Consider the following 20887-nt stretch of genomic DNA (forward strand, 5'->3'; position numbering starts at 1 on the left):
TATTTTCTTGTTATCCATTAAAGTTGTTCAAAAATAATAAAAGAGAAAAAGAAAAAGGAGCAAAAAGTGAAAATAACAGTTTTCAAGTTCAGTGTTTAAAATTTGTCTTAGTAAATTTTGGATAGCAATATAGGGAAGAGAAAATAAAAGACAAGTGCTGAAATCAGAAGACTGATATGTTATGATGGTGTTAGATGGATTGGATAAAGTAAAGGAAACCAGCATTACTTCACAGCGTTTCCTAATGTTTTTCTTTTTTTTTGTTAATTTTTTCTCTCTAAATTTTTACACTTTTTGTCCAAAAAAATAAGAATTTTTCTTGTGGTGTTTGCGGATTGTTATTTGGTGTAAGTGAATTTGTGTGTTGGTGTATTTGTTTATCAAAACAGATGAAATCATTTTCAATTTTTTATGAGGATTTTTTTTTTATTCAATGTAAATATCATGGGAGTCAATACAATTTCATTTGTTACTTTTTCTTCCTTTTGCATTGGTACCTCAATGAAAAATAAAAAAAAAAGAAAACAGTTTGATAAATAAATTTGTATATAAATATATGTGGGGCTATGTATATATATATATATATATATATATATACAGAAATGTGTACTCATACAAATATTTTTTTTCTCCTTAAAATAATATTCTACTCTTTTAACATGAAAAACCTTTAAATCGAAGGTCATTGTTTACTAAATTTATATTTTTTTTAGTAGAATAATCAATATAAAAAAATACTATCTATTATACATGTACGTGTATAGGTGCAAACCTTATTTGTTGGAGCAGAAATATTTTATTATTTTATCATTATTTTGATAATCAAGTTTTCAGTATACAAAAAATTTTAAAATAATAAAATAAAAATATAAAATTCTATTATTATGTATGTTTGAAAATATTGCATGCTTTTAGGCGAATCAAAGAATTTGTTTAAATAAACAAAATAATAATTGATTAACAATTATTTTTAATGATGATTAGAATCATAATTGTTATATTAATTATTATTAAGTTTGCTTAAATTATGAGTAATATCAATCAAGTTCGTTTTTTTCATATAGCAGTGCAATATGAGTTTAATTATTTTATGTATTATTAATGTGAATTAAATTCATATTTATTCAAATTTTTTCAGTTTAGTTAATTTTGATTTGCGATCCTTATATTTAAATTCAATTTTATTATTATAAATTTAGATTATCTATGTATTTTTTGAACAAATTGTATTTATTTAATTTTGTAGTTGAAGGAAATAGATTTGTGATCGGAATGAATTCAACCTTTCAAATGTCCTTTAATTAGTGAGAAATTATAATTCATAATAACGCTATGAGTTAAAATATTATAAAGCTGGTTTTAAACTCGTATTCTTTTGCTTTTGTAGAATTTTCACCTGTGAAATGCATACTTTAATGAATTTAAAAAACTATTTTTCAGAAAAGATTTAATATAATTTTCGCTCAAAACAACTCAATAAATCTTATAAAAAAAAACCAATTTGAACAAAATCTTTTCGTACTTGTTATGTAACATATGTAATTTCTCTTGTTTGTAATTGATTGATAATTGATAACCGAATATTACTTGATTTTTCCGTTTTATTCAAATTGACATTGCAAAATTTATTCAATGTTTTAAATTTCCTTTCGGTTTTGTTGCTATTTCGTTTTTCATTAAGGCGTGAATTTGAGGATCCAAAGAAGTTCCTGCTTTCTATTGTACATATAGGCATAATTAAAAAATTTAAAACAAAAATTAATTTCTTTTATAAAAAATTTTAATTTTCGTTTATAAATTTTTTCCATTATTTTTCCCATATGTGTTTGACTTAAAAAATTCTGTTTCATAAGTCCCTGCGGGAAAAAAGGGGTTCAACAAATCTTTTAAAATTTTTTGTTTTGTTGTATAAGAAAAGTACAAAAAGAGGAAAAGTAAAAGAATTGAAACAACGATTTGTTTTTTTACAATGCTTTAAGTAAAAGAAATAAGAAACGATAAAGGAGAAAATTATTTTTACTTTGGTAAATTACAGAGCGTATATTATAAATTATTGATTTCGTTGATAATTTTAGCAAAAGAGAGAATAGAGTACGTGAAAATTTTGTAATTAAAATACAGTTTCGTTAATGCAAAAGTGAAGAGGGAAATTGAATCGGTTACCTAGGGCGGAAGTCATTAAATCCACAAAATTTTGGATATTTTTTGCAAAAAAAAAAAACTTGTTTAAATTTTTAAATTGAAATTGAGATTTAATAACCATAGTAAATTTTATATTTTCCAGTTTATTTGATATTGCAGGGGAATAAATGAAAAATATTGAAAGAATAAAATTAAAAAAAATATTATAAGAATAATCTTAATAATTTTCTAACAAACATAATTCGAAAACCGGGAATGAACACTTTATTATTGTCACTAATGAACTCCACAACAACCAAATATAGTTACTCAGCTGGAATATATAAAGAATCGATGAGGGATCATAAATTGAGGGTCAATCGCAAAAGAAAAAGGTATGCTTGGCGTCTGATTTCTTAGGAATATTTAGCTTTCGACAGCCTACTTAAACTCCAGGGTATTAAAAACCGATTTAAAAGAATGAATTTTTATAATATCTATTAATTTATGAAATAAGAAACCAACATCGCCAAAAAAATTTAAATTTAAATTTTTGAACTCAATTCTTATTTTCTTTCACAATTTAATTTTAATTGCATTTCATAATATAGGTACCTTTTTTTTAATTTTCCCTATGGATTGTTAATTAAAATTGTCATATCTTATACCTTTGTCCTATATATATATTCAAATAAGTACACTTGTGTTGGCATATCCTAAAATTGATTAAAACGGAAATTTAATTCATCTTCCCTGTATACACTAAATGGGACTATTATTAAATTTCGAAATTTTAGCATTTAGCATATTTTTACTTTGTAAACGAAAAAAAAAAAAAAACAAAAAATTTTTTGGTAGGTAGATTTTTTGCCTAAAGACCTACATACCGTTTTCTTTTATTTCCATATCGTATTCGTTCTCTTTTATTCCCAATTGCCTGAGAATACATTAGAAACACAATATAGCCAATTTTTAATTCAAAATTACAAAAAAAAATAAAAGATTTCTAAGTTGAAGAAAAAGTTGAAATGAGAAAGAAAATAAAGTTTTAATAACAGAAGAGCAATAAAAAAAAGTAAAAACTCCTAATGTAATTTCTCAAAGTTTCTACTTTCATTTTGTAAGTGGTTAAACATTGTATATTACTTTTTTTTTGTTGAACTTTACAGATCAGAGTTATTAAAGCGAGAAAAAGAGACAGACAGAGACAAGCGGTCGACATAAACTCAAGTTATGGTAATTTTTTAATTTTTGAAATTTTTTCCCTTCATTCTTTTTTTAATTTTTCATTTATTTAAGAGTTTTTTTTAATAATAAAAAAGAAACAAAACTATACAGTAAATTCATGGCGTCAAAACTTATTGCAAGGCCAATTAAAGATTTTTTATTTTGATCTCAGGAAAATTGGAAAGGTTGTTGAATCTTTGAAACAAACGAATCACAAAAATGATAATGTTTTTAAGAGTTTTGACTTTAAGGGGATTTGAGACTGATTTATGTTGGTTTACGTTCTAGATTTCATTCTAGATTTTGTTCTAGGTTTTTGTTGCAAAAATTTGGGTCTTTTGGTGAAAGAAAATTTGAGACAGAAAAATTGAATGTTCTTCTTTAATGTTAACTGGTATAGAAAGCATTCCTGAATTTTAAACTTTTCAAGAATTGTTACCTTGTTATGTAAAACACGTTTTAGGCTTACAAAAAACCATTCTCTTTTTAATTTCTCTTGTATCAAAGCAGTCTTTAAAGAGTTTCTTAAATCATTCTAGCCGCGTTCGGTACTGATATTTTGTAATTTTTGATAACTGTTCTTAAGTAACAAAAAATATGTGTTCGTATATTTCTATATAAATTTAGATACAATAATTTAGTATACAAATATCTTAATCCTTAATTCCTAATTGTGAAAATATTGAAATTTTCTTATTTCAAAAAAAATAAATTTAAACTTTTTTAAGTACTTAGTCATCATAATTCGAATGGATTGTGTTAATAATTCATAATAATACAATGAACACAAAGAATGGATGAATAACAAAAAAAATATTAATGTCCCTACCACTTTAATAATTGATGAAATATTACCAAGGCCATAATATTATTATTAGAATTTTTACTTAATGCAAATAAAGACTTAATATTTTAGTGCCCTTTTTGGATATAGTATTTACCAACATTAAAAAAAATAAAATAAGCTCGGGTCAACTTTAATAAATTCTGTAGCACATTTCACTAAAGTAATTTCAAGTTGTTAAAAAACTCTTGTAGTATATTCTTGTTGCATATTTGAAGGAGGAAATAAAAACTTCTTTAATAGAAATTGAACGTCTTTAGATTTAGTTTTTATAAAAAAACTGATAAAGCTTGCACTTTGAAAGAATTAACAAGCCTTAAAACTCTATTTCTTGAGAGCCTGTAATTTTATAATAAGGTTAACAGAAAGAAAGAAATTTTGTTCTAATTATTTTATTAGAACTAGCAATAAAATTACCCAACTGTTACCCATATTTAAGATTTTGCCTTTATGGCAAAATTTAAAAACCTCTTTAGGTTTTTTTATTTGTCAAACGCCTAATTTGAATAATGAAATACTAATAAACGGTATCAATTAGTGAATAATTTATGTGTAGTAAATCAATTAGTGAGAAGCTATGTTTAGGAAAATTATAAAGTATTTGTAATTCTGATGAAAGTTAACAAGAGATAACAATTTCATGGATCTATAAATTTAAGTGAAGGGAACTAAGGAATAAGTTTACCGTAAAAACTAATTTTTGAATACAATTTCAGATTAACCTATATACACTAAGTAATGTAGAACACTTGTAAAAAAACACACGGACTAATCGGACAAATCATTGGACAGTCAGCCGAACACAGTAAATTAATAAGTACATTTTCTTCATTTTGTTAAGAAAAGAAAGAAAAATAACATAAATAATTCTGTCCTTTTACAAACGTCGCTTTTCCAAAAAAAAAAATTTGAAAACCAAAATGTAGAAATTTGCTTCCGAAATGAAAAGAGACAGAGAGAGAGAGAGAGAGAATCAAAAAAAGTAACAAAAAAAAGGGTAACCATAGATGAATAATTTGAAATTTTTCTCGTTTTGTTACAAAAATCTGACAAGAAATTGAAATAAATTAAGTTATTTTATTAAATATGAAAACACTTTTTCTTTCATTTTCATTTTTTCATTTACCCATAAAATCAATTTCAATTAGAATCGAAGGAATGAAGGATAAAAAATATTAAATTTTAATTTTTTTTTAATCACACACACATACACATTATAGATGTGTGTGGTATAAAACCGCTTATAGGTGTATTAGAAAAATTTTTCCTTTTATCATTTTATATGAATTTAATACTTAAATATTAAGAAAATGGAAAATTAAAAAGAAAAGAACATAAAAAAAGGTGTTGGTTATTAAATAATAAAAAACGATAACATAAACGATATAGGGTTAGTTTAGGAAAATGATAAAATTGGTCAAGAAAAATCCTCCATTCATATAAATAATCCGATTAGGTTATAAAATTTTTTAGGTGCTCAATTGAATGAAAATAAGATTTTTGCTTGAATAGATAAATTACAAAAAAAAGAAGGGAAAATTATCAACGGCTTGAATTGCTTTATTAATAATAAAGCAATGTTCAATTTTTTTTGTTGGTTAACATATAAAAAATTTATAACTTTTGGTTTATAAATTTCATTTACACTTTCGCTAGGTATCTATTAAATAAGATTATTTTAAATTAATATTTAAAAATTTATAAATTGTAAGACACCGTTAACTGGATGGATTTATAATTTATACATTAGCGTGTAATTCTATTTAATTTTATTCACAACACAACCTATGCAGGAATAAGTGCCATTTTGAAGAACATCAAAAAGTGTGTGCTATTAAAGTTTAAAAATTCCATTTGCAATAATTAGTCTTTTAACGTTTTTAAATTTTGTAAACATTTTAATTTTTATTTTTAAAAAACTTTAACCAATAATTTTATGTTTTTCTTATAAAAAGACGAGAAAGTTAATGAAGACAATATTGTGAATTTTAATTTCAATTCTAAATTTTTACGTGGTTCTCTTAATTCTTGAAATGGTTTTAAAACTCATTATGATTCTTCGAAGTTTCTAAAATATTTTAAAAATATTGTAATCTTGGAACGTTTTTGATTTTCTTTTGGTATTTAAAGTAATAAAACTACTATATAATACACAAGTTATTTTTTACTAAATTCTTTCTCATAATATAAACTTTCGGTAAAAGCTTCTAAATTAAATCTAAACAAGATCTATCTCTTACTCTCAAATTTGAGTGAAATATTCTAAAGTGCAATATTTCTTATATTGTTGATTTTTTTTTAAAGGGCTTTAAAAGTCTAGCCCTAATGCTCAAAAACGGATTTGGTTATCAACGTCATATTGATCGCAAACACAAAAAAATCATAATTAAGTAATAAGTAAATAAAAACACGTCTCAAAACTAAGCGAATAAAATGAGATATGCAACGAATTGGGGTTTGATTATTGTAGTACCATATAAAAATGAGAAATCAGTACTTAAAATAAAATTGACAATAACGTGATATTTTAAAAAAATTCAAATTTGACTGCAAAATTTTTGATTGCCAAGACCTTAAAAATGGGGGAAAATCACCAGCATATTGATGATTTTAATGAAATCAATATTTAGAAGTACATAATTGTCAAGGAAAGGTTAAAAGACAAAATTTACTAATATTTTTTCAAATATACCCACTTCAGTCTTTATCTTGTATATACATATTTTATATATTTATTATATATTTTATATATTCTTTTAATGACAACCTAAACCCTCTTTTGATGTGGCCGTATTTCACCAATTAATCACTCATCTGATCACCACTGAATTTTGAAAAGTTGTCTAGAATAGTCTTGCGAAGCTCGCGAAACTATTTGTGGCTACTCTTTATTTTCTTCGCAGAAAGTTACCTAGTTATTAATAAATTAATGTGTGGAGAAAAAAAATTAGACAAAAAATTTTGATAAAAATTTTGATTGGAAAATTTTTTTTTAATAAAATTCAACAATCACCATACTTTTAATAATATGTGAATTTTCCCTTCCTTACTATTTTTTAATATTTTCTTATTTTTTTCTTTTAATAATTTGTGTTTTTTTTTCTGTCGTATTCTCATTCAAATTGCTATTAAAAAGCAAAGATGAAGGGATAAAAAAATTTTTTTTTGCTTTATCTTATTTATTTTCTTATTTTATTTTTTTTTTTAATTTCATTTTAATACTTACAAATTGATGCCATCAAATCCAGCTCCTAAACCAACATGGTCTATACCAGCAACTCTTCTAATATGATTTATATGAGCTATATACATATATATATATATATATATATAGGATGTAGTGTTATAATCATAATAGAATTGTGGTTTTATCATTCATCATGTTGTACAAGATGTAAGTGCAATATATTGAAAGCATAAATTGAATATGTTGTTGAAGAAATGGTTGTTTCGTGATCATTCCATTAAGTACAAGACCAAATCCATAATATTCGTGTATATGCAGCATGATAATGGTATTATTGAAGTTATTTTTTTGTAAAACCACCACAAAATAGGTTATGTTGATATCAAAAAAAAAAATATTATTGTTTTGTTGTTTGAAATTCCCAAGGTTAAATAGATTCGGTAAATATAGAAGAAAATTTCCAAAAAGATTTTTGTATTTTCAAATAATTTTTTGTTATTTTTAAAAACATTGTTATTGCATCATGATTTTTTTTTTCGCCCCCGATTCCAATGCGAAATTTTTTTGTTGTTTGAAATCCAAGTTGAAAAATAAAGTTGAAAGTTTACGAAAATAAAAACATGAAAATAAGAAAACATTTTTCAAATGTTATGTTAGTTATTTTATTTAATTTTTATATAAATTTTATTTTTTTTTGAAAAATTTATGTTTAAAGGGCAAAAAAAAAAGTGGAATGAAAACCAAAAAGTTACCAAGAAAAACCAACAAATATAAAAATGAGAAAAATGACAACAAAAATGAAAATGAGAAAAAAAGATTTCAAAACAAAAAAATATTATGAGAAATAAGCAGTTTACCTTTAACAGGACTATAGGAGAGAACAGGAAAAGAGTAAGGTAAAATGAAAAGTGGGAAGTAAAAAATGAATAAAATTAAATTATTATTTTTTCTTTTTCCTTTTTTATTTTTTGTTGTGTCAAACAAATTAGAATAAATATTATGTGTACCCTATACACTCTCTATAATATTATAAAAATCCTTGTTACTGCAATAAGTAAAAATTCATTTTGTGTAGAAAATGATTTTTTTTTTTCTTTTTTAGATTTCTGGTATAGAATTTGGCATTTGTATATAATTGTATACATTTATGTTTATATTATAAATATAATTTATGTTGCATATTATATATATATATACAAATGTTATATGAGTAAAAAATTATTAACGAAATTCGTTATTCATGTGAAAAATGAAAAAATTTTTTTTTATTTTATTTCTTCATGTATGCACCTGTGTAATTATGTTTATATAGGTATGTCGTATTATATACATTGGTATTTGTGTCGTTAAAATTATATTCAGTGCAACATGATTGCTATATTTTATGTTTATTGAAATTTAACTGAGAAAATTTTTGTAAAAATAATAATATTAAAATTTAAGATGTAAAAGCGAAAAAAAAAATTAAAGTTAAAGAAAAACAAGCAATTTTTTTTTTATTTAAATTTTTAAAGAAAAATTTTCATTGCAAAATATTTTCATTTAAAACTTTAATAATTTTTTATATTGACTTTAAAATTGTTTTCTTGAAAAATTTTGTCAACAATTTTCTTTCAAATATGCAATTAAAAGAAAAACTTGCATACAATTTAAATAGTAGAGAAAGGAAAAATTTGCTATAGAGTGAAAATTTTTGTTAAAGAAATTAAAATTTTGATTTATTTTTTCGCTAATACTTAAAAACAAAACATTTGATGTGGAAAGGATGTTATTGAAGGCATTGTTAAAGTATTGCATAAGATTATGAAAATGCATTTAAGTTGACTTTAATTAATGTAACCTATAGAAAAATGTAAATTTTATTTTTATTAAAGATTCAATTTTTGTGATCCTATTTTCCTTGAAAATTATTTAATTTGATTAGAAACTAAAACTCAAATGCTTAATCGAATGTTCTGTTTCCGATCTCTGAAATTCTCTCAAAATTTATTGGTTTATTGTTTCAATATAATCAGATATGAAATATTAAATTTTGAGTAAAGCTGCTTATTGATAATTTAGAATTCCCCCTGCTGAATTTTTTTTTTTAATAAAATTAAGTGACTTCTTGTATTATCAGACAAAGGTTATATATTTAAATTCTAAAAAATTTATTTTCGCTAATTATTATTTTAAAGCCGATATTGCGATGCTGGAGAATATAGATTGACAGAAATATATCTCTTTGAAATTAGTTTATTTACACTTCTTTAGCATAGAGAAACGTATTTCATCATCAGAAATTTAGTGCTATCACATAATCTTTCTTATTGGTCGATAAAAAATTAGGATTTTTGTGTTTGAGCTTTTTGGCTTTCAGTTCCGTTCTCATAATTTAGTGCTATTGTGGTATTAACCAATCAGTTATATGGTGTTTTAAAATAATTATCTTAATAATTTTTTGTTATTTCTTAAGTTGTTAGATACCGTATAGTAAAATTTGATGAACATGAATAATTTGTAGGTTATTCGAGAAAAACTACAAAATATTAAAAAAATTCAATTTGTTGTTAATTCTAAAACATATTTGACTAGGGGCCCCTGTGGTTTGCATAAGCAGTATTATCTGTTGTAAAAACAGGATTGTGGCAATCAATTTTAAAATAACTTTAGAAAAATTTGTACATATTATGGCATACATATGCAGGTATATACTTGCATATGCATAAATATCATATTGGTTTGAATACTAATGATAAATAAAAGTAATGGAAATATTTTTAATTTAATAAATTTTAAGATGTAATATGTGTCACTGTTAATTACATAGATATGATTAAAATTCAATTTAAGAATTAGTTAACAATTAAGAACGAAAAATTTCCTTCTAAACAACGTTATCTAGATAAGTACGTAACGTTATCTAGATAAGTACGTAACGTAACATTATTCGTGTTCTTATATCTCTCACAATTTTTAGTTTTAGTTTTTTTAATTCCATTCCATGTTAAATACAACAACAAAAAATTATTTCACTCTTATTTAACTCATTTAAAATATTTCGCTTCCTTTTGCTTTTTATTTTTGTTTATGGTAGTAAAGCAAAAAAACAAAAAAAATATTACTACTCTTTTTTTATTCTCTTTCGCTTTTCGCTTTTCATTTTTTGTTTTTGTTTTACAGTATGTATAATCAATTGAGTAATGTATCTACCCAGTATTCTCTTTTGCTATTTTCATTTTTTTGTTTTTGTTATTTATTAGATTATATGTATACCTGTTCATGAACTGGAAAAATCTTGTAAAATATAATATAGATTTGTATTTTTTGGAAAAGGTTGTTATTTCAAAACAGAAAAGTATTTGAAATTAAAAAATGAAATATCCAAATATTTGTGAGTTAATGTAACCTTGTCTTATAATGACTTAATTTAATTTTAAATTATAAAACTTTGCTTATGCCCCTTTAAGGATTTGCTTTAAGGATTTGCAATCAATATTGTTCAAGTATTAAAACAGCTGTTTTAAAATTGCAAATTTTCAGTGATTTTAATAATACAAAATTCTTAATTAAATTTAATATAAATTATTTTCTTCCTTCTGATGTTAAAAAAAATCAAATAGATGTATACATCTATTAAGTAAATGAATTGCTTGAAATTGTATTGTTGTTCCCAATTGTATTTGTGATGTACATACAAAACATCCATTATTTGTACAATAAAATTATTTAATTTTCTTTTTTTTTTTGTTCTGATTTTCCTAGACTTTGGATAATGCACATATTATAATAATCATAATCTATATTCAAGTTTATAAAATAATAAAATTATCCACCCGCAAAATATTTTAAAAACAAAAAAATAAAATGAAACAATTACCACAACCAACGACGTCGTCTCATCACCCATCTACCCCAACGATCTATATACATAAACAAGCATAAAAGAAATAAAATAAATTCTTCTATTCCCAGTAAAATTTTTATTGTACATTTTATACGAAAAAAATATACACAGGAACGTTAAAAAGGAAATCCTTTTGCATATATTAATTTTGTATTATCCTTAAGGATACAAAATCGTTTTTTTTTTTCTCTTATTTTTTCTTATATTGCCGATGAGTATAAAAAAATAAAGTAAAAAAATTGTTATACACTCAGGGAAAGAAAATTTAACAAAAATTTTTTTTATATACCCGTGCATTTTAACATTATATATGTATAAATATAAAATGTATATAGAAGGATATTACAAACATATAAAAAGATAATTTATAATAAAAAAAAAATTAAGAAGTAAAAGACGAAACTCGATTTTGCCTTGTAGTTATAATTGTTTTTGATCGTATATAATGTAATGTAGTTTCGATTTTAAGGCTATAATCGTGTCGTATGATACTTATATAGCAAATAATGTTTATATACGTGTAAAATATTTATATGTATTGTATATATAAGATAAATTTCTAAAATGCAATAATAAATAAAAAAAGAAAACCATGTACGGAACTTCGTTTTAAAAGAAAGTTCAGCTTTTTATGAAATAAGTACATAATATATATATATGTGTACTTTCTTCGAAGATGTAAAAGAATTACCAGGCACGCATCAGCTTGATCTTCACGTACATATATGTGTACATCTTCCTTATATCATGTACGAACTGTTTATATTCTATAAGATACCTATGATACAAACAATATAGAAACGATAATAAATTGAAATAGTTAAAACTTTTTACAATTTTAGAAAGCAAACATGTGCTTCTAATAGTCAAAAGCTATACACATATATGTATATACACATATAATGTGTGCTTCCGCGTTTTTATTAAAAATTAAATGTTACAGGGAATTTTATTTTAATTTGGGTTCATAATTAAAATACATTTCATGTATATTCTTATGTATAACACTTTAAGGTTTTTGAAAATTGATACATATGTACGTATAAGTTGTATTGTAAGTAGGTAAAAAAAGGTCTCAGAAGTCGAGTACTTTTGTTGTTCCTAAAGAATCGTAGATGTTACTGTAAAAATATTTCATATTTTTTAAGTTGTAGTAGCATTTACAGTGAAATGCCTATATTTAGGAGTAAATTAAACAATTTTGTATGGATCGCTTTATTTGAGATTTTGGTAATGATACTTCCCTCAAAGTATTTCGGTTCTAATATTCTCATTTCACATTTACGGGATAACTCCAAATCGTTCCAAAAATCGTGGGCGGGGAGTGACCATATTGGAATATCAATGACATAGCGTTGAATAAAATTAACTAATAACATTGAGAGAGAGAAATTTAAAGATTTTCCAATAGTTTTCGGGTAGGTACTAGTAAATTAAATTGACAATGAGCTTGAGAGTATATCAATAGTTTTAAATTTAATAGAGTTGTAGACATTGTTATGTTATTGATATAGAAAAACATTGGAAAACTATTGAATGGGTAAGGCTGTGGTTTAATAACATAAATGTATATGATAAGCAAGTCTAGTGATGTTATGCAAGAATATTTGTAAATTTATCACTGTGAAATTTTCTCTTATTTCTGAAACGTTTTTTCAGGCAACTCTTGTATACACAGATATTGTACCATAACGTCTTCTTTCGTAGTAATTCTGTTGCTACTTATTTTTTTGAAAATATTGTAAAGTTTTCGTTACCTTAAAAAATTAAACGTAAAAAAGGTTTGAGAAATCTATTAAGAAAAAAGTTAAATGGCTCTTTTAATGGTTTTTATATGTTTATAAAATTTTATTTGTTTTCATATACATATATATATATATATATAAGATATGTACAAACAATTGAAAATAATTACAATATTTTGCAATAAAAACCATTACAATTATGATAAAAACAATTTAAAAATATTTATCTGCAATTTTTAAATATAATTAAAAATATTTTAAGATTTTAAATAAAATAACTTGTTTGCGGTTATTTTCCGTTTAAAGTTCAAAAAGTTCCTTTATTTTTAATGTTTAATTGTTTTTGAATAATATGGCAGTATATATAGGTTTATATAATTATTAAAGTATATAATGTAAAAATTAAATTATATAATTGAGTTCATTGTGTAATGTAAGTATGATTTTTATTGGATTTTCAAGAACATTTTTATATGTTTAAGATTGTAAGATGGTTATTATATTTTAATATAGTAATTATTATTAAAGTGGTTTATTGATATTATTGGAAAATTATTTGAAAATTATTGGATGATATTATTAGAAATAAAATTGAAATGTGAAGAAGAACATAGCATTTATAATCTTTGCGTAGAAAATTGCTGAGTGCTACTAAAAATTGGTAGTTAAATCAATAATAATTACACTGAAAAAAAATATTATACTACATCTGCTATAGTTTTTCGTGCTGCTAATGATAAAAACTGGTAGAAATCGGGCTAGTTCGAAAAAATGACATTTTCTGTTATTTTATTTAAAAAATACAAGTCGTTTTCGTTACTCAGAACCGTATATTATTGCCGGTGCAGTATAAAATTTTAATGCTATCGCAATTATTTATTTTTGTCAACACTATATGTAATTTGACTTAAGCATTCTATTTCGAAATTTTTCATATAGAAAAAGATAGCTATATAATTTGACCAAATTGTCAGCATTTTACAGTTAGAGTTGTAAATGAATATATTTTGTTGTATGAAACAGCCATAATATTTAGCACTAGTTTTAGTAAATTTTAGTGTTTGCCATGTACACATTAAGAATCTCACAAGTCAATTGAAAATGTAGTCATAAGATCCAGCTATATTTTATATGTCAAAAATCAGCTACGTATACCACTACATTATGTACAAATAAAATTCGTTAAACTGCACATCTATAAGATACTATAGTTTGACAGAAGAAAAAAAAAAGGGTTAAATTGAAATTATTTGTCATATTTTTTTGCTCCTCTATCACACAATTATGCCTTTAACCATATTAAGAAATTTTTTTTATGACATATTCTTGATGAATACATGATGATTAAATTCTGAAGTAAACTTCTCGTATTTTTTTTTTATGAAACAAATTAAATTTTAATTAATTTTATTTTTAATGAGAAATAAGTTGTAAAAACAAAAAAAATTGGTAGTCTACATAAAATATGTACCATTGTAAAAGTTCTTTGTAATTGTTAAAATTAAAATATGAAACATTTTAATTGTATTAAAGGAAAAAGGGAAAAGGAAAGGAAATTGTGGAAAAAGTTTGAAAATATTTTAAATGGTGCTGCTTATCGCATTAAAATATAATTGTATTACAGCATACGAATGTGTTATTTATTCATGACTTAAAAAAGTTGAAGAAATAAAAAACAATATATTTAGAGCCTGCTATTTTGGATTGAACAGCGATAAGTACCTCTTTAAACTGACCACGTTGCATACAATTCAATTTCAACTGAACTGATTTTAATGAAGATTTATATAAATATTTGAGTTTACGTTGGGGATGCGATTGATTGATTCATTGTTTTCTGTATGCCAGATCTTTGAAGCATAGTATCTTTATTATATAGCTGCGTAGAGTAGTGAGAAAATCTGGAGTTCTCTTGGAATTTTATGTTTAGACAATATAGTTATTGAACTAATCAATAACAATATTGTCTAAACTAACATAGAATGAACTTACACAGAATGAACTAATAAATTTTTCGAATATATTATAGCTCAGGCACTAGGAATTAAGTATACCGACGAATTTTAGATTTTTGACCATATTTAATAAAATACCATGAGGCAAATTTTTTAAAATTTAAGATTTCTGTTCCATTTGTCAACAACATTTTCAAAAAGATTGGACTCCAGAAAGTTTATATTTACTAAAAACTAAATTTATACACAATAGCCGAATGGCTACACATTTTTGTAAAATTTTAAGTAAATATTCAATACGGAAATTTTCATAGCCATTTATAAATCTTTCTTCAGACTAATAAGAATAAATCAATTGAGATTTTTCAATTATTGTGTTAATCACATCAGAATTTTAATTTAAATAGTCGATTGGTTTTCGTTTTCATTGAACTTCTATTTGTTATATACCTAATCTTATATTACAAAAAGTGTTTGTATAAAATTATTTAAATATATGAAGCAATTTGAATTCATTCAATAATAGTAGCAAAATAGTTCAATTCTTGTAAAATTAGTCGAGTATAAACTATAAAATTCCTTCCAAACTGTTACAAATAATTTATTTTAGCTGTTAAGTATGCATAATATCTTATACAGTGTACAATATACTATGCATATATGTATTTATTTCACAATGTTTAAAATTTATTTTAGATGAAACGAATATTATTTTATTGTGCGTTTATTGAAAAATGAGGTATGATGTAGATCAGGGATAGCAAACCTTTATCGGACTGCGTGCCAAAAATAATTATTAGAAAAATGAAAATACTCGCGTGCCTTAAAATAAACAAAATATTATATTTGTCTTTTACACAAATATGTCGATTTATTTATAACTGCCATAATCTTATTTATACATACATTATAAATATAGAATTAATGAGATTTTTGTTGTTGAATTGCTGCCGATAAGTCATCAATATTAGGATGATAATTAGTTGTTTTTTAAAAAAAAAAAGCTTCACAGGCTTCGCTTAAAAAATTTTTGGAAACAATTTTTAGCAAATATAATATCGGAAATATTAAAAATTTATGCACTAAAGTATTTATTAGCGCGTGCCATCCAAAGTAGTGACGAGGGCCACCTTGGGCACGCGTGCTTTAGGTTCGCCATCCCTGATGTAGATTATCGAATAATTTTCAAGTAAATAAAATGAAAATTTGTTAAATTTGCTTTGTTCTTTTTTTTGGAGGACATTTTTGCTAAAAATAATATAAAAATCTTTTAATATTAATTTTAAAAATTTTTCATAACGATTCGAAATTCTTAAAATTCATATAGTTTGCCTTAAAAGAAATTATTTTAAATAAAGAAGTTTAATGTTATAAATAATTTTAAAAGTTAGATGTACCAAATATGAGAAAGAGTGCTTAAATAAGAAATTTTTAATTTTAGAACGTAAGGAATTTTCTGTATCAAAATCATAAATGCAATATAAAATTTAATTTAGAAATTACTCATGAAAAAAAAAGTTTTTGAGTTCGGGTTTGTGGCTGGTTTAACAATTTTATTTTTATACATGAAATTCTTTTTTCTTCTCTCTCTCTTCTGTTTCTGTACATTCTTTTAAGGGTTACAGGTATGAATTTTTTCATTCTTACATGTCTCATTACCATTTTTTTTTGCTTGTTATGAAAAAATTTTTTTGAGAAACTTTTGATGATACCAAAATTTTAATATTTTCATTAAAATATTTTTTTTTTTGTAAGAATCATGTATGAATGTAAAAATATTTATGTCTGTATTAAAATAGCATTTAATTGTAGCACTTACATGCAACATAAAACTCTTAAATTTATCTTGATGTTTGCTACTCAAATTATTTTGAAAAGAGAGAAAAACATTTATTAAAAATTTATTTCTAACTTTCATTTTATTTTCTCTGTCGGATCGGCTACGAAATTAAAAAAAAATATAAGTCAATGAATAAGTAATTTATTTTTTCTAACAAGAAGTTTTTATCATAAAAATTCTTTCAACCCACGAAAAACGTTCCTTTGAAATCGGAAAAATATGTGCTTTTTCTAGATTATTGTTTTGAGATTATCGCAAGAATTTTTGAAAATTCTATTAATTTTCTAAAATCTTATATAACCATTCCTAAATCAACTGATGATTTTATATACCATTTCCAACTTAACTGATAGCCTTTTTATAAATATTTTTCTGAAGTTTCTAGTATCTGAAAAACGCTCTCAAAATAGAAGATGATAAAAATTGTGTGGGCTAAAAAATTTTAAAAGTGAAACTTTTCATACGAAAAATGAGTGAAATAATTTTTTAATCTACAAAAGTTTATACATTTTGTTAACTGTGTAGAAAATTTAATCTAATTACACTTCCTTCTATATACAGCAGACATTATATCAAAAGTGATGAATTGAATCTTGGATCTTTTCTTGAGTATACTTTATTATATAACTCTTGGTTTTGTGAAGTGACAGTGAATTTCTGAACGATAATGGTGTTATGCACTACTTGTTACCTAATCTCGCCGTCTTAATAGTCATCAAATTCTAGTTAAATTCAATTGTAGTTCATTACGATTCATTCAAAAGCAATTTTTTTTTTATTTTGGAATAGATTCAAATAGCATTAACAATCCAGTGAAAATATTTAAATAAAAAAAATTTTTGATATTGTTTTTTCTATATAACAAAATTTATTCAGTTCCTCTTCAACTGTTCAGTTCCTCTTTAGTTCAATGCAACTGTTATAAAAATGTAATAGGATGAATTTTTAAAATAAAATGTGAAATAAAAGTTTGAAAAACAAAATGAAATTGAAATAAAAGAGGAAATTACATAAATTTTTCATTTTAATTTTTTTAATTTAAATTTTTAAAAATAAAAATTTTTTAATAACTTACCGACAGCATCATGTACAGTTGAATTTTCATTACATGATAAAAATTTTGAATAAAAATTAACCATAACTATTCCACCATTTTTAGCTAATGATAGCAAAACATCATCTTTAACATTACGACTTGAATTACATAATTCATATGCCGATGAGTGAGAAAATATCACAGGTGCTTCAGTTGTAGATAAAGCATCACGCATTGTACCTGTTGATACATGCGATAAATCAACTATCATACCCAAACGATTCATTTCGCGAATGATTGTCTGAAAATAACAAAAAAATAAAAATTCATTGTTAAAAAATTTCATTAACAATATTTAAATAAAATTTCTTAAGATAGAAAAAAAAAATAGTTAAAAATTAATTATTTAAGGCAATATTATTCCATTAATGTTTTCAACCTTAAATTTTTCCAACAATTAAAAATATTTGTAAAATTTTAAATAATATTTTTTGATTGGCTCATCTTTTTTCTTGAAATTCCAATTTAATTTTTTTTTTAAAGTAAGAGTTGTAAATTTTAAATTTACTTTTTTTTTTTCAAAATCATTCATTCGAAAGATGAATGCAGAAAGGAAAAAAAAAAAATTCCTGGAATTACATGAAAATAAAATTTTACTGTTGTGAAAAATTTTCTGTTATTAAAAAAAAAAATTTGTCGTCTTTTTTTGTTTATTAAGTATTTAAATAAAATATTATATACGAATGTTTACCCATGTGTATAAGCAAAGACTATATTATACATTTGGCAGTGAAATTTGTTTATGAAGTGAGTAAAGACACGTTCCTAAAATTATTTATTTATGTAGATACGAAAGCTATTGACGATGTCAGAAAATTAACAGGCGCAAATACACAAAAAAAAAAATTTAATATTATTTATTTGAGAATAATATTCAAGGATTTTCAATAATATGATCAAATATGGTATTTCTTTCATTTATAAAATACAATGTACTTTAAATACAATAGATTGAGGTTGAATAATAAAAATGAAAATATATCTGAAAAATTATAGCTACTCTTATTTAAAAATAAAAGAAAAAGTTAGTTTAAAATTGAATTAAAAATTCAGCGACAGCATTGCGAACATTAAAGGAGGTTATGTGATGGCAATAAATTTCGGATGTCGAGTTTTCAGTGGGAAAGAATTGGATTTCCATACTGAACATAGTAGTTTCACATAGTAGAGAAGCGTAAATAAAATATTTATAAAAGGTAATCGGTCTGTCGGTTTATCTGTGTACACGTGTATATCTCATTTGGCTTAACTGATTTTAATGAAATTTTATATACGAGTGTATATTTTGGCTATGTCACGGATTGATCAACTTTTGGGATATGTAACGCCACGTTAACTGTACTTTTTTGCGAGCCGAGAGAAATAAACAACGAATTTCCTTGAAATTTAATATTAAAATTTGATATGTTAAAACAATAAACATATAAATTTTTTAGAAAGATCAGGGTTCGGAAACAGAGGTGGAAGTCGATTTTTTTATAGTATCTACGTAAGCAATTGATGCCATATTGTATCTATGTAAGTAATTGTTGATATTTGCTACCGGAGATAACTGATAAACTTTGCAGAAAATGTTAACTAAAAGTTTATTACAGTCCTTAAAATTGTAAAGCAGTGTTTAAAACACATTTTCATAATCTCCTACAACACTTTCACTAAATTAACAATAATCATTCCGGTCGGTTATGTGTTGATCACAAGAAATATTTTTTTTTTTGTAAATGGGTTTAACCTTTTGTTGTCCGACTCTACTCTCAAGCAATACCAACTTTAAATCATTTAAAAATCGTAAATATACCTAAAATTTTAATTTTAAGCTGTTGATACTTTATAGTATTTCATTTTATCGTATATGTTTTATTGTTAAAATATAAACGATATGTTTATCGGTTATATTTTATCGTTTTTTTGTTTCATTTAATTTTGAAAGTCGTATTGAGAGTAAGTGTATAACCGATCTGTGTTGTGAAACGAGAAAAAAAAAGCTCCAAGTTAATTTTGTTAATTTTTTTTTGTCTAATTTTTATAACTTAAAGTTTTATGTATTTTGTTTTTAGTATTTTGAGGAAAAAATAAAAACAACTGGTTTACAAATAAAGAATTACGATATATGTTCTAACTTCCCTATTTTGCATTTATACTCTCACTTACTTCTAATTATAGACGTAGGAACCTTATGACATCGAGTTCCTAAATTCAGACCCAGCAACCGAATCCAAAAAATTTTGTTTTTCATGAAACTATAGTTTCCATTTATTAAAAAACAAAAACAATTGAACAACAGATTTCGCCTATTTCTATTCTCCGGCAACAAAGGGTTAAATTAGATCAGTTTCTTGGGAAATATGTTATTTGTGTACACAATTGAACATAAAAGTTTAAGAGAGTAAAATTGGAAGTGATTCGTCTTTAATATTCTGTTAGCCTTTAAGATAGTGTTGAAATTTATTTTTAATTAATTATTGAAAAAAAAATTTGATTTCTCATTTTAATTCACAAAATTATGAAAATTTGAATTTATATATTTTTTGCCCAAATTTTTCTTCTGTTTATTTTGAATATGACAGAAAAACAGTGATATAAAAAGTTCAAATGACATTTTATTATTTTACGTCGATTCCCCCTATATTATTCTACGTAAAGTAAGATCCTGTCGCACATAAATATTTGTAATTTAAAATGGTTACCAGTTTATCAAAAATTTAAAACAATTTGTATTTTTTCTTGTTCATTTTTTTGTTTGTGATGAAGGTATGAGGAAAATATAAAATAATAAAAAAATTCTATAAAAATAACTTTTCCTTTTTTTTTGTATCATTTGATTTAATTCAATTAACTTCTCTTTATTTTTTGTGCAAAAGTTAGTATACTTATATATAATATGTACGTATTTGCGATAGTATCTTACAAAAAAAAAAAATTGAATTTTTTTCTTCATTTTCAATTCTATGAAAATAATTTTTTAAATTTATTTTTATTCCAATAA

General features: G+C 23.7%; 1 protein-coding gene across 1 annotated transcript in view; it reads right to left on the reverse strand.

Moving 5' to 3' along the window:
* The window catches only part of LOC129615209 (uncharacterized), a 36779-nt gene extending 17371 nt beyond the window's left edge, over positions 1-19408 (reverse strand). Inside the window, exons 1-3 of the mRNA XM_055530307.1 lie at positions 19391-19408; positions 17881-18142; positions 7419-7494 (exon numbers count right to left, since the gene is read on the reverse strand). Coding sequence (XP_055386282.1) covers positions 7419-7494; positions 17881-18142; positions 19391-19408 — 356 coding nt within the window. The remainder of the gene's footprint in view (positions 1-7418; positions 7495-17880; positions 18143-19390) is intronic.
* Positions 19409-20887: the final 1479 nt, after the last annotated feature.

Source organism: Condylostylus longicornis, unplaced genomic scaffold (genome assembly GCF_029603195.1).
Source record: "Condylostylus longicornis isolate FDR11 unplaced genomic scaffold, ASM2960319v2 ptg000135l, whole genome shotgun sequence".
In the NCBI taxonomy this organism is placed as follows: Eukaryota; Metazoa; Arthropoda; class Insecta; order Diptera; family Dolichopodidae; genus Condylostylus; species Condylostylus longicornis.